Genomic DNA, 15,732 nt, shown 5'->3' with positions numbered 1-15,732 from the left:
AAACCAGTAAAGGCTTATCAACTGATTCATTGATATGCTGTAAATTCCAGCCTTTTCATTTTACTTTTGAGGGTTGCCATAAGTCAACACATTAGTAAGCAATTTGCTGACACTGGATCACTTAAAAAGGCTTCCCTGTGGACAAAGTTCACCTCGGTGCTTTGTTTCATCGTTTTATTTTATCATAGTCTTATGCTGCTGTACAGATGACTGATGTAGGTCTGCAAACCAATAGAGCATTTCAAATATCCAGTTTATGCCATTCTGTCTGAGTTTTAAGAAGTCTCAGACATAAAATACAGAGGGAGGCAGGATCAGGAAATAAATTCAATTAATCAGTTTCAGTTGTTCTAGAGGGAAAAAAGGTTTTTCAGTGTTATTCATTAAAACACAGCAGGATTTAATATTTAAATCCTACAACACATTAACAAGTTATACAAAACGCTTATTTCCTTTCTGTTCATGTTGATAGCTCACATTTATTTGCCAGTTAACAAAAATTTGGGGTTAAATTTCAGTTACACGTTTTTTTTCTTCCCAACCTTAAATGTTATTTGCTGATTGATGGATACGGGTTGGGCCAGGTCACACGGCAGAAAATACAGGAGTAGCTCAAAGCAGATAGTATCTTAGCAGCAGGGGAACTTAATAGATCACAGTCTCAGGCAGGAGGAGAGTTTTCCTCTCTTTATTTTTCCAGTTTCTGCTTGAGGAGGCTCCTGAGAGGACTTTGAGACTTGCTTAGTGAAATGGGGAAGAGAAGCGCAAGTGCAAGCTCAGTGAGGAAACTGAAGGCTTCTCCCTGCTGAGGGGAAAAAGGAGCAAGCAGCAGAGGCAGAAAGGGGCACTGGTTGCTTAACACAATCCTAGCCACTCTCTGCCCCCAGCTCTCGTATCTCCCTGTGGGTTAATTGTCCTCAGCAGTCTTGTCATGGCGTAGCTCACAAGTGAGGCCTGTTCCTGGAACCGACCACAGACTGCCTGCCTTGCTCTCACATTCACAAAAATAGACCTTGGATAAGGGCAGAGCTAAAACGTGGTTGATTTTCCTCAAATTTTGAGTCCTGAGAGGCTATGGAAAGCATTGTTACGGCTGCTCTAGTTCTCTACTGTATCTCCCCAGCTTTCTGATGAAAACACTTCAGGTCTGTCAAAGTATGATATCAATATAAATGAAGACCAAACATAAAAAAAGTACAAAAGTGTTTTTAAACAGATCAACCTTTACTGGATGTTGAACAGAAACCATGAATTTGTAAGATTTAAGTGTTCTCTTACCCTGTTAATCCTGAAGTCACATTTTAAAATCAAATCAGTAAGAGCAGTTGAAATTACCATGTGGAGCAGATGCAGTTCTAGAATCTAGGAAACAACATTTAGATAAGACATACTAGGATTGTAAGTGCTTAATTAAATACATAATCACATACTAAAGGCATAAACTGATTAAAGTGTAGTGCCTTAGTATTTCATGTCTTATTTGGGAAGCCCACAATGTCACCATTTGGGATTGTTTGGAGACGACAAAGTGTAAATATTGAAGGAGGCCTGCAGCAGGATGCTTGTTTGTTTGTTTTTTGTTTTACACATACCACTGAAGGTCAGTGTGCGTGTTTGCATGGGATAGAATCAGGTTTTTTTCCTTCTTGTCAGTGAACAGTCATGAGGGGAGCACAAGATTACCCATCTGCTCCTTGCTGGACAAGGAATTCTCTTCCAGAACACAGAAGGGGTTATTGCTTTTCCTGTCACATTGTGATTTAAATACACCGTACAGGGGAGCTGAGGGGAATTCTTTTGTTCTTCTTTAAGTTATGTTGTACATCAGCATTAACTAACGAGGCAACTAAATCTGATTTGTACTGACAATTGGATACAGCCTTTCAATATACTCTTGTGTTAGGGATCATTTGGAAATACGGCAAGTCATAATAGGTCTCAGCAGAGAACACACCAGATCGAATCTAACATCAAGAAGCAAGCAACTTGCCTTACGTGATGGTTTTCACTGTTACTTGGATGCTTCAAATGTTTGTCTCTAAAATACTGAGAAACAGTATGGGCTTCAATGGAAGGCACTTCTATAGTTGCACATTATATTGATATAATTAAGAAAAATGAACCAAACAAAAAAACCCTGCTGAGCATTATATAGTTTTAAAAGTAAATTTAGGAAATTCAAAGTTTAAATGCAATCTCATAACTTTAATGACCTTTTCAGAGAGTTTTTGTGGGGGGTTTTCCTGATTCCATTAGGTCAACAAAAGTCCCCTTTGAATATTCTGACACATGCTATGAAGCACATGTCCTGGTAGAGAAAAACTACCAAAAATAAAAACCTGGAATGAAACAATAGGAAAGTCTTCAGGTACCATCAGGCTGCTTGACCTTGGCAACAACACTTCTGCCATCTCACCTGCCACTTCCAACCCCACCTTCCCTGAAAAGACAGCTCCCTGTTTTCCTGCCAGGTTTTCACTCACAAAATGCATGGAGAGAAAGGCTCACATTGCATGGTCCTGGTACAGGTGTTGAAATGTTCTTTAAAACCGCTGAAAACTCTTACAAGCAGAGTCAAAGGTCAGTCTAAGACTTGTGTGATGCCCTACAGAACTTTCTGATACTGTGGTAGCAAGGAGATAAAGCGGTCACAGTGAGTTGGGATTGCACTCAAGGAGATGATTAAGTTCAGAAAGGCATGCATTGCTTTTAGGATTCATTTTGCTGAGCACTGGCAGGAACATCTTCAGATACAGTGACCAGATTGTCCAGGCCTATGTGCAATGTGCAGAAACATATTTAAGGCTGTAGGTCATTAAGCCTACACCAAGGACAACAGCCTCTTCTCTCATTGCTTATTGTGTCTTTAACAAAGCCCACAGCAGACACCCTGGTTTTCCACTTTGTGATTTCTCTGAAGGATAATGGTCCATCAGTGGAGACCTGATGCTTTTAACCTCTAAATCAGCCCTGGATATCAGCTGCAAATTGGAACATCTGCATAGGTACATCTGGTCCTGTGCAGCTGAGCAGATTGGACATTCTCCAGTTCCCTTCTTCAACTTTAAGAACATCTCTCATGGAATGAAGTCTGAAGCTGTTAATCCTCAAATAGTTTAGGAACCACAGTGGTCAGATTTTAGTATCTAAAAATTGCCTTTCAGTCAAACTACTGAGCTACTGCAAATGACTTACACACGACTTAATCAGCATCCTCTTGTATAAACAAACTGGAGGAAGGAATAAGAGAAAGTAAAGCAACTTATTCACACCAACTATAGACAGGACAATTGAGAATGCCACAGTGATTATTTTTTTTCATTGCTTAAAATAAAGACTAGCAGAACTCCACTATGAATCACACTTTATTGAAAACAGTAAAAAAACCATAATAATCTTCCTATCAAACATTCAGTGTAACACTTCAAACAAAGGAAAAAAAATACAACATATTACCACTGCTTTTCACAAAACATTCAACCTGGTGAACGCGGTGAGTATTTTTGTTTGGTTTGTAACGCAGCAAAGTATCCACAACTGAGAACATGGTAAGACATGTTGGGATGACCTAAAATAAAGCAGGAAGGGTTTGGTGGGGAAAAGGTATGTCCACAGAAAACTGTTCTGATTAAAGTAACACCAAAAGTGTAATTTTTCAGCTGTATTTTCCCTTGGTCAAAGATACATCCACCTGAAAGAAACATGAGCTGCTCAAGACCAAAAGCTTTAAGTGCAAATTGGACCAAGAGGGAAGCGCTGACTTCATTCAGCATCACTGAGCCTCACACGCATTGAGACTGTGCGTCACTGTGCTACTTTTTTTGTAAACTGAAATCTCAACCAGTCACTCTGCTATGAAAAACCTGGAAGTACAGGACAGGAGATCCCTGCTGCTGTTACTACGGCAGCAGCAACACCCACAGACACGCCAGTCCAGAGCTGTATAATCATGGTCAAAACATGACACAAAGCTTCCTGAAGACAACAGCAAGACGCATTTTCTGCTAAGGTAACGCAGCACTGGGTTCCTAACCCCATCAAGAAGTAAAGGAAATCTAGCCATGGTTTTTGTGCACAAGCATGCATTTCATAAACTTGAAGATTTCAAATCCATGACCCAAGTATACCTTAATTTTCTATCCACTCATTTTTAACACAATAGAAGTCAGGCCAAATAAGACAAAAATACTTTGAAACCTATTTTTTAAAGATTAGAAGTGGATCAACTTTGTTACATAAAGCCAGGAAAGAGAAAAAGTTACTCGCACAGATTTTGTGATTCTAAGTGTTTCAGCTCAGACTGGGAAACTTATGGTTAAAGGGAAAACGGAAGTCACACATCAGTTAATTTTCTCTGTGAAACGCACGCACGGAATTCACCATGAAGGTATGGCCATCGCACCTCTTTTCTGAACAATCATTTTCCGTGGAAAGAGACACACAAACCACGCTCGAGCACAGGTGAAATACAAAAGGGACAGAAAACATGTGAAGAGTGTCACATCCTACCTCAGCGCTGTGCAAAGTCTAACCTTGATTAAAACATGGGAGAGTTATGTGCTGCTGACACACCGGAGCAGTGTGTCTCCATCTCCAGCCAAGCAAGGCAGCAAGGCATGTCAAGAGCTGTAGTCCTGCTCTGCGAAGTACAAGGAAGGTAACTGAGGAGCAGGTCCACAGAACATCAGCTGCTCCAGAGTAACGGCCATCATATAGGCTCACATAGGCGGTACTAGCACATTACACTCTCACTGAGAACTGGGCTGGTTGTCTTGCACTACTGAAGATTAAAAGCACATATATATGTGCAATGACTAAACCATTTTCATCTCCTTCCTAATTCAAACTTAGATGAGCTCTTGGTAACTTGTTAGAAAACCCACTCTAATTACAGGATTGTTTTAGTGGAATCTAGTGGTAAAAAAAGAGATCAAGTACAAACAAATTAATAAATACTAACACTTTCATCATGGAAGAACATTTCTAACTAAGGAATGTCTCTGTATGGACTCTGTGGGAAAAGAAATACATTACAATCCAAGCAAGTGCCCCTGTACTTCAGTAGCTGGTATCTACGGAAGATACAAGGAATGCAAAACAAAGCCCTATTCATTAAAGGAGCTTCATCCAGTGATATCGACTATAAAACTAAATGGAATGGGTGGTGGAAGCAACACCAACATTTGAGGTTAATATACAATAGACATTTAGAAGCAATGCAGAAGCAGTATTCCAAAGTGCTCATTAGGTACAAAGGAACAGACAGATAATCTCATCAGTACCTCATCAAGCCTTAAAGAACTGGGATTTCCTAATTTCTATGCTGATGTAAGACCTTCATACAGATACAGCTTTTAAATAGCTTAGAATTAGGCAGGTCAGGATTGTCAACATGTACAGGATATTCCTGATGCTATCCTTCTGACTGTTTGAAGTCACCTCCTGCCTTTGTTAGAACATTTAATGTTATGCATATTTAAACAAAACAAACAAATAATAAGCAATAAATGCAACTGAAAAGTTACTTAGAAAAATGTGGTAACTAACACAGAACTAGCAAGCATCCTCAGGTTCTCTGCTGCCAAGACAGAGCTATTCTCAAAGGTTCACAGGCTTCTATGAAGTCAAGGATGCTGCTGCACTCAGAATCACAGAATGGATTTTAAGAATCTGTGAAGTTCTTTTCAGTGTTAGTGAATTACTGGCATTTTAGAGAACATGCAATTAATTTTTCTATCTTAATGATACATGTCTTCTTTCTCTTGGAAAGAAGAGGTTTGGGTGCTTCAATTCTGAAACATTTCAAAAAAGCTTCCCACTTGAAGTGGTCTTCTCACACATCCTACATCAGATCTATGTAAATTCTTCTTGGTCTGGTATTTCATGTTTTGTCCAGATCAAGACCTGCTCTTAACATCAAAGCCACCAAATAACACACCGAATGACTTGAATACACACAAGAGGAAAGCAAGCAAAGATGTTAGACATCCTCAAGAATAAGGGCCAGGTTGTGAAAAAGTTTCATCAGCTACTGAATTTCATGAACTTAAGGATTTTAAGTGCATTTTTAATGGAATTGTAAAGCTTGGCTATAAAAAGAACGGAAAAAAGACTGTCTATACAAATGAGCTCCATTTCATTTGCCCTCTCACATCTCTCCCCTAAATGGCCTGGCGCAGAAATGTACACCCAGAAAGCCTGGAACAACTTCTCAGTCCCACCAAAAATGAGCTGAAAGCAGAAAGTTCAAGCACATGCACGTCTACCACCTGGGAATCCTGGGAGTCTGTAATCCCCAAAGTAACCCAATTCAGCAGCTAGACCTGCATGTGGCAAATGGACAAGCCATGGGATGGATGTCCTCACATCCTGAACAGAGAACGAGCATCGCAACTTCTTATGACAATGTCAGAGACCAGCTGCCAGAAGTAAGAATGCTGTGCAAGGCAAAAAAAGGAGGCAGAGGTTATCACCACCTGGGTGAGGGCCAGTGGATTAGACTGCTCTCCCTGAATGGGATGAATTCCAAAGCAGCATTTTTGTAAAGTTCAAAAGCTCTTAATGCGACTGAAATAACTTGCCAGTTACCAATAGTAAATCCAATATTCAAGAGCTCAAGATTTCAGCTCCTGAAACATATGGGTTGGGGAGGGAAGTTAGTGTATGGAATATTGTCTGAAGTCAGCATTAAAAGACACTAAAAATATGCACAAAAACCCACTAACACCAGAGGGCAGGGGATTTTACTTCCTTAAAGTCTTTAAGGATCACATCAATGCTTTTTTTTTTGAACAAAACTAAGCCCATTTCCTTTTAAAGAGGTTATTAACATGGCCTTAGTGTATTGTTTCTGCTCCAGTGACTTCACCTAGATTTTAAAAATTGCTATTTTAAAAATTAGAATGTATGTGAAAGCAAAAGGATTTAACTGTCTTCCTGGATTTGGTGTTTCAAAATGAGAGATGCTAGTCCACTGAGCGTAAGGCTCAGTTGCTGTATATGTGTATACCACTTGAGCCCATCCCACTTCTGGAAGGGCAGAATAAAAGAAAGGAAAATAACCTACAACATTCTTAGAAAATTCAAGGAAAGTCACATGCATGAAGATGCCAATTGTTCTTTGTTTCTACCTTATTCCTTTCTAATTTAGATTGCAGATTCTTTTAAGAGAAGGGCCATCTTGCCTTTACTACACAGCAGTGGGCACACGTGAAGCTGCTGCAGAGCTGCACGAGCAAGCAGTAGAGATCTGGTGGGACATGAGGGATGCAGCCCCTTTGCTCTTGTCACTCCTCGTGACAGACTGGAGAAGGGGCACTCCTCGGCATCCTCTAATGTGCTCACCCATCAAGCACAGGGCTGCACAAGCTCTGTCTGCACAGACTGGACCAGAGCACAGCACTTAGCCATGCCTCTGCAGTACTTGAGGTGGCACTTTGGAACCAGACAAGGAAAGCAACTTGTCAAATCCTTCAATTTCTATCACACTAAAAGAGTCAACAGGGTAAAAGGTATCAGAGGAACACAGCCAAAGATAAACACCACATTACAGACAGCAAAAAAGCTTCCTATGACTGCAAAAACTGTTACTCGTACAGTAACCAATACTGTTAAAACCAATACTATTATTTTTTAGCTTAAAGTGATAAGCATGTGTGCTTTATGCTTAGAAATACCACACTATTAGAGTTCTGCCACTGCATTTAATATTGTGCTATCAACACAGAATAAAGCCAAGAAACGGCTAACTTAAAACACTTAGTTTACATCTATTTTTTGGTCTTGTGTGGTATCTAGTTGAAAATGGAAGCATTCATGTGCTTTGTGCCTCGTAAGAAGTGAGGCAGATGTTAATGTTACTAAGATCAGCTGTATATACCTTGAAGGTATAGACCACCTGACTCTACATGAGTCAAAATACTAGGAATGTATCGTCAATATCCATTAATGAATTACCAGTTGCTTGTATTTAAGTGACCATATGCTTCTGTGAAAAGTATACAGTGATCTGTATCTTACATGTAGTATACTTGTAGCATTTTATCTGTAAAGAAGCTGTGCGTAAGCATGTAATTTTTCCAGGCAGAAGGCATATTTTAATGTGGACAGTGTCACAATATGAACAGCTGGTTTTAAAACAAAACACTGTCAGTAGCTGCACAGGGTATTTCTGAATTACTTGAAACCACACAGAATCTAAACCACCCTTCGGGTTTCGGTGTAATCTTTACTAACATAGCCTTAACCTACACATCTCTCCTATTGCAGAAACCAGCAGAAGGGGTGGAAAGGCAAGGTCGTAATGTTTGTTTTGAAAGAGAGTTTTGAATTCTTGCCTGAAACTTGTGTGTTTCTCAGCAGGAACTGTCTCTGCTCTAAGTAACTGCCCAACTCACTTTCAGAAACCACACATTACCTCAATTTCATCTTTTCCTGTGTTCTTGGGTCACTGATGCCAGGACAAATATCTCTCCAAAAGCACAAAGAGCAAGACTTATGCTGGTTCACGCTCCCTAAACTTATTCCTTAAATTCATTTCCTCAGTTTCACAGACTGCATTTATATAACTGTCTTAAAAGTTGTCATAGAAATGTTTTAATAATGCTAACTAGCCTCACACACCACAATTCACCAGCCCTGGTAAGACACAAGGACAATTTTGGTCACACAATCCCTTGCATGGACAAGCGGATACATTTCAGTTATTTTTAACTATAATGCTAATACGTAAGGCTACAAGCTCTGAGGATACCTGAATGATGCCCCTAAAAAATAGATCTCCCAAAATTTTAAATGTAAACACACTTTAAAACAACTTTTAATTACAGTTCCCTGTTCTTGGTTGCAGAACTTCGACTCGGATAAAGATTCCTCACTAAAATGTCAGCATTAAATCCAAACAACAAAAAAAGATGCTTGTAAATCTTAATGAAATCAAGCAGTTTTACTTTGTCTTCCAAGACTCAGTACAACACATCAACAGTCAGTTTGATAAGCCTTGAATTTATACTAATGACACACAAAAAAATAACTCTCTAGCATCATATTTACTACAGCAATATTTACATTGTGCCCCAGTATGAGTCAGAAAAGGCAGCTGCAAAAATAAGAAATCCTCAGGTATACTGGAGCATAATTTTTGAAGCATTCTAGGGAATAAAAAAAAGAAAAGCTCACATTCACACACTCAGCAGTAAGTTCTACAGCCCAGAGCAGTCATCTCAGGCAAACAGCCGAAGGGTTTCTGACACAAGGTTGATCTTATTTCGGAACCACACTGGAGAGCTAGTCATCACCGCCTCATCACGTGTAAGACCTCAGGCTACAGACATACTTGTTTTACAGAAATGGGAAATCAACAGGAACAGTATCTGACTTGCTACACTGAAGGTGTCCCCATTCCAACCTGTTTGAAGATAACCTGTGGCAGAGCAGGACAAAAGTGTAACCAGATTTTGAATACTTATTTGGGTTTTGGTTGTTGAGCTTTTTTCTTTACTATAAACTGCTTGAGGGATTCCTAGGGCTGCAGTAATGCTAAGAAAAGGGATGTAACCACTCACCAACGCCATCCTGCATCTAAGGCCTGAATCTAAGGCCTCTGAGCAGTTAAACTGTAACACTGCAGGAATTCAACTATCAAGATTAAACACACAAGTTTTACTTACCAAGCCACCTATGCCATCTCTAGAAGCTTAGAATTTAATTTACTATATCTACACATATAGGCCTATATACACGTTCATGTGTACATTAAAAGAAACAGGCTACTGAAAGATACTGGGTTACAGCACTGAACAGAAATCCTGGTAACTATAGTATAAATTCAGAGAAATAATTTACTTCAAATGAAAGAAGACTGTAAAAAACTGCAACTGCAGCCTCCTAGGCCTGTGCTACTTGCATTGATTACAAGTACTGCTTATACACAGTAGTTCATAAAGAATTTTACAGGGATGTACTTGGTAGGGAAGTGACCTCCCTGGCACGATAGCTTACAGAACTGTAAGAGCTGTGACAGGGGGTCTACACAGCTTTTTACAAAGCATACTTGGCTCAGATTTAACACTGAAGTTAATTTTCATCTTGTACTTTAATAAGACATTGTCTGACTACCAGTAAAGCAAGCTGGTGTTTCTAGCTAAGAACAGAAAGCTGAAAACGCTGGCCTTCCAAGAAAGCTCCGTGACATTCAGCTGTGAACAGCCCGCTGTATCCGGCATGAAAGGACTGTGATCTCTACACATTACTGCTATTTTTAACATGTTCTTAGTGGAACTGTTTATCTACTGCCAAGGATACCTACTCCAGGTAGTTTACATTTCCAGTAAGGGTCATAGTGGGCTCGAAAAAAGCAGCTTTTTGCTGCTTTTTTTTTTTTTAAACCAAGTCCCAGAGTTATTCGCTATAGCTGTGTCTGTGTAACACAGGAGGTACTATGCATTCAAATGGCAGCAGGTTTGTTCTAAAGATGTGAGGCTTTCAACAAATAAAAAGGAATGAATTATTCTCTTCAGCTTCCAGTCTTCAAGGCACCTCCTGCATTAACTCACCAGGAAACAAACAAGCAGACCAAAAGTTCACTGGAAAGAGAAGAATCTGATATACCTAACTTCCTCAGAAGCACACAGCAACAAAAAATGAGACTTACACTGGACCCAAATTATCAACAAATAAAAAATCAATATAAAAATGCTGATGAGATGACAGGAATGCCGTGAGGTTGATGTTTTCAGTTTTGTTGATTGCAGGCGATTGCTAATCACAGTGTTTTCTGATGCCCATTTGCAGATGGCTTTGTCTCCGAGTCTCTTGGATTATTTGATAGATGAAGTTTATCTAATCCTGCAAAACATTGCACAACGAGAAAAAACTGATTCTCCCATGTTTCATGCATACAGCTATTCAGAAGAATGCATACAAACCAAATTCTACTTTGTGATAAGGATTTTTGCTAAAGACCAGAACAGATTATAACTCTGGTAAGAATTACTTCTGGGATATGCCTTCAGTTGCGCTTTAAGTGAAAAAAGTCCACCACAACGGACAAGCATGGAAGGGAGAGAGGCCTAACTTCACATTGCTTAAATCTGATGTTAAGAACTGAGAAAGACGTGCAATATTTTACTCAGCCAATTTAGAAAGAACAACATAATTACCTAAGAATATTTCTTTTAAAATATAGCTGCTTTCTGAAAAGCATCCACTGATCTTCATATCACTGGTGATGACCCCATCATTTCTCCAAACTGTTTATATGTCTAATAATATTTTTAGGCCTACATTATTACCACTTTGTTTTATCTCTATTTCCAGCCATTTGTTCTTATTGTATCGTTCTGTACTACAAGTGCTAATTAAGGTCTCTCACCCTGCCCCAAGCAAGTAGTTAAACTGCTCTTTTTTTGGAGGAAGGTGGGGAAAGATGGTACATTCAGCCATATTTTATTCACAAGAGGCATAATGTCAGTCCTTCCTTGCTTGCTATGGTTTCTCTCTGAAGTCTCCTATCAAGTCTCTAAGGATCAAAAATGGAAAGAGCTTCTTATTCATTTAGCATAGACTATACAGAATGTCTTGCTGAAGTACCATAATGTACTAAGCTAAATTTCTTGCATCACTGGAATTCCAAAATTGACTGCACTACACAAAACAAAAAAACAAAACTCCTCGGTATTATATTACTTGTAAGTCCCAATATTACACGAACTCTTTTGGTCTCAGGCCTGCAGCAGGATGTTAACTTCCAACAATTAGCTATGACATTCCACCAGCCTCTAATCCTCAGCATCACAGGTCCTAATACGTGGGAGAAACAAGCACACAAATTTTGGTTCTCATTCTTTGAGTTCCATGTGACATTTTTTAATAGACACTGTTTGTTATGCACAGCACTGAAAACAAACCCAGTTTGTGTCAGGAAACCTGCACTCTTCAGGATTTATAACTTCCTGCTTGTGTCAAATGCAAACCTTTTACCAATTACTTTCCGTTTTGATCACAGTATTTACACAAAATCACACAATATGTGACAGCAAGTGGCAAAAACATCCCTAAAAAAATCCCTTAGAGCGGTGCTATCCAGTGACCATTATCCTACTATGTGTGCATTCCCAAGTCTGTTAATTTGCCTAGATTTTTTAACTAAGCACTGTATATTTAATACAGTGATGTGCCATGAATTATCAAGATAAATCTTTTAAATCATTTGCTTTAAGAAAGAAACTTTAAAGTTTTACCAGACCTGTTGCTAAAAGCCCATGCTGACTGATGTTAATTTATTTCCTTCAGAGCTCTGCAGCAGCCATTACATTATACAAAGTAATCCCTTTACAGTCAAAACAGTTGCCCCAAAAAAATAGGATTATGCAAGTCAACTGAAAGAGATGAATCAAGGTCTTCTCATAAAATAACCTTAACTAAAAGCTGGGGGATAATGTCAGATACATCATACTCGCATCATATATCAGTCTCAATCAACAATGGAACTTCTCTGAAAACATTTTCGGCATAAAAATCAATGGAGAGATTTACACAGCCCTGGTCCACTAATCCATTCCCCTGGAGCTTCAAAACTCAACATCAAAAATCACAGAATAGCTTGTTTTAATCCTACACTATCAGTCATTTTGTATTTCCCTATTTAGTAGGTCTGATTTTAACTTAAGTGCCACCAGTAGAGGTGCACTCCAGGAAAATGCTTGGATTTTGCTTACCAGGGTCACAACTGTGTAAAGTTGGTGAAAATGAACAAACTAACCTTTTAGACACTACAAACTGAATCCACAGGTATAAATAACACTGAAGTTTCACCATTAGTGGCTTCAATTTCAGCAAATACTGTTCTAGGGTTCTACAGAGGCAGGAGCTTCATTAATCACCAAAGATAAGATGTAGTAAAACCATGACTGCTAACTATGTATATTTTATCCTCTTAATATGAAATATGTTTCAAGTTTTCTTCTATGGCGAAAAAAAATGAATACGCAATTTGATCTAAATCTTGATGATATCAAGCACAGGTTTTACTCAATCAGTTACTAAGATTCTGTATATTCTGTAGAGAGATTTTCTGAACAGGTAGTGCTCAAAAAAGGCATCACAACAAGGCAGCTCAGACTGTCACTAAACTATTTTTAGGCAATAAATTGCTTTAAAAGCAAAACAAAATAGCAAACCCACACATAAGTGGAAGCTGCATTTCCAAATAATTCCTGGGTAGCAACTTGAATGTTTCTGTGCTCTCTAAAGTCTGATAATCTAACTGTAGACCAGGAAGTATATGGGCACATCATTAATATCAACACTGTACGTTAGCTCTCAACTCTCTAAAAAATACCACAAAGCTATGCATTCTCACACCTTAACTTACAGAAACTTCCACCAAAAGAAACTTCTCTGTCAGCTGTAACAGAAACTTACCAGTAGCACGTCAAGGTATCAAACACTGGAGAAAGGAAAAGTTCAAGTACTAACTACGTTTTCAATGCTATATTACCTAATGCCTTCAGGAGCTCTTCTCGCACAGCGGAAGTGAACTTTCTGACCAGACATAATGTTGTCATGATAGCAAAGAGCAAGTTGTAAGATAATACAATATAGAAGTTTCCCAGCCAGTTAAACCTTCCAAAGTCTCCAAGCAGATCAAATCTGGTGATTCCTGTTAAAATTGCATTTAAGATTTACATCAAAGTCTTGATCACATTTTTTAAGAAACACAAAAACATCATTGTAACATTTTTTACATATGGAAGCAAAATTCAGACAGCACACTACTTATAGCAGACACATAGTTAAACACAAAAGAATGTTCTCAAGGTCATTTTCCATTTACCAATATAAAACTGTAAGACACACTTATCAAACTGTTTAAGTTTCCTAGTGAAACGCTTGGATAATGTGATTTTAAGTAAATTGTCTATTTAGATAAGAATTCTGCTTCTTTAACTTCAGTGACTATAACTAGGAAAGAAAAGTATCAGTATTAGTATGAAAATTGCTTGAAATCTCAGGTTCTATGAAATCCATATCTATTCCAGAAAAGGATGAAATGCATCACGAGGTTTCTTTATTAAACATACAGGTAGCAAAAAGCCTTTCCATTAGAGCCACAACATCTTACAGCAAACACTAAGTCTTTCTAAGTGTTTTTTTGGAGCCACTGCTTTTGAAACCGAAGTTCATAGACATCTTTCCAACTGCAGTTTTTCTCCTAGACCTATCCACCACTACAGCCACCGAGCATTCACACAGAAGGAAAAGAGTTTGGCTGAAAGACAGTGCTGACAAGTGTTCACAGTGGACCTCATAACACTGATGCCTGGGCTTTGTGCTGATAGAGGCTAGTCAATCACTACAGCTAAGTGAGCAGAATTCTTCCAAAATGTGGAAGTGACTATGAGCCACAGGGTCCATCCCAGAAGGCAGAAGAGGAAGACCCATCAGTTGCTCCTCTGTTAGGCCTACATCAGGACTGCACTGAATAAAGGGCAGAATATTGAGATGATAGCCAAACAACAGTTGTCTAGGATTGATGAGCCACTATATTGCCCAAACACATTTGCACAGACGATGTCGATGTGTGCTCTCACAGTTGAGACCAATAGTGCAAAGGAAGGAAGCTTTCCTCACCCCAGAGCTGAAATGGCAGAAGCAAACTAGGCAATCAGAAAATAGCCTGGCTCGGAAATTTCTGGAAGTAAGTTTCCTATCATCCTATTTCGAAAAGGTCTGGGGGCTTTGAAGAACCATGACTTCAGTGGTGATAATAAATGAAGAGAGGCAGAATTAAGGGTCAGTTATCTTCCTCTCAGGGGTAAACCTGGCACTTCTGAATCTCATTGTGCCTTGATACCCAAGACTTATAGCAAGCTATCACAATAGTAAGAGATACAAAAGCTCCTCGTACTCAGCATCAGCCATTTATATTAAAAACATGGGAATCAAATTTGACATCTAAGAAAAACATGTTAAAAATTAAGAAAATGAAAAGCAGGATAAAGGAAAAGAAAAATGTCACTGAAGCTGATCAAACTAGCAAGAGAAGCAGGGAGAAATATCAAAACAGCACAGAAGGTCTTAGCACAAAAAGAAGAAACCAGCTGACTGAATTAACTGGTAAACAGATGAAGGACAATAAAAACAAAGCTGCTTTCACACTTGAAGGCAAACAGTGTCCTTAACATTCTCAAAAGCAGCAGTGTTTTAGTCAGACTGTAGCGCTACAGGAAAATTGAGAAAGTCAGGTTTGAACGTAGAGCCTTCCAGACCCTTAAAGGAAAAGAAACAAAACAGGTAGGGTGAGGAGTTCTCTGAAAAAGAAATAATACTCCTTGCCACAAAGAGGTTCAAAAGAGTATCTAGCAAGAGAGCAGCCATTGTAAAGGACAAACAAAAGTTAAGCCTGACACTTCTGTTAGAACAGGTGGGAAAAATATTGTCCATAAATTACATTTTTCTCTTAAAATAAAGTCACTGCTCATTAGAAAAGATCTGACAGCATCATTTTGTAAATCTGTGGGAGAAAAGGGTTAAAAAGCTTCCAGTGACTTTCTGACAGAAGAAGTATCTATGCAGCCCACAAAGAAAAGAATTTCCAAACTGCAATTTGAAAAAGTATTCAGTAGCTGAACAGAAAGCAATAGCTCTAGTGGACACAAATAGATACCCAAGAAAGTTGGCATCAATTTACCAAAAAAACTATTAAAGAATTATTTAGGTTAAAAAAAACCA

At 38.8% G+C, this 15,732-nt stretch overlaps 1 protein-coding gene across 4 annotated transcripts in view; it reads right to left on the bottom strand.

Annotated features, from left to right (window-relative positions):
- Positions 1-3,347: 3,347 nt before the first annotated feature.
- Positions 3,348-15,732, bottom strand: part of LMBR1 (limb development membrane protein 1) — a 79,689-nt gene continuing 67,304 nt past the window's right edge. For all 4 annotated transcript variants that reach the window (XM_080611676.1, XM_080611677.1, XM_080611678.1 and 1 more), the window contains 2 exons: positions 13,499-13,660; positions 3,348-10,845 (listed from right to left, as the gene is read on the bottom strand). In XM_080611676.1, coding sequence (XP_080467802.1) covers positions 10,763-10,845; positions 13,499-13,660 — 245 coding nt within the window. In that variant the 3' untranslated portion in view covers positions 3,348-10,762. The remainder of the gene's footprint in view (positions 10,846-13,498; positions 13,661-15,732) is intronic.

The sequence above is a fragment of the Psittacula echo genome (assembly GCF_963264785.1).
Source record: "Psittacula echo genome assembly, chromosome: 2".
Lineage (NCBI taxonomy): Eukaryota > Metazoa > Chordata > Aves > Psittaciformes > Psittacidae > Psittacula > Psittacula echo.
This window is presented reverse-complemented; position numbering and strand designations above follow the sequence as displayed.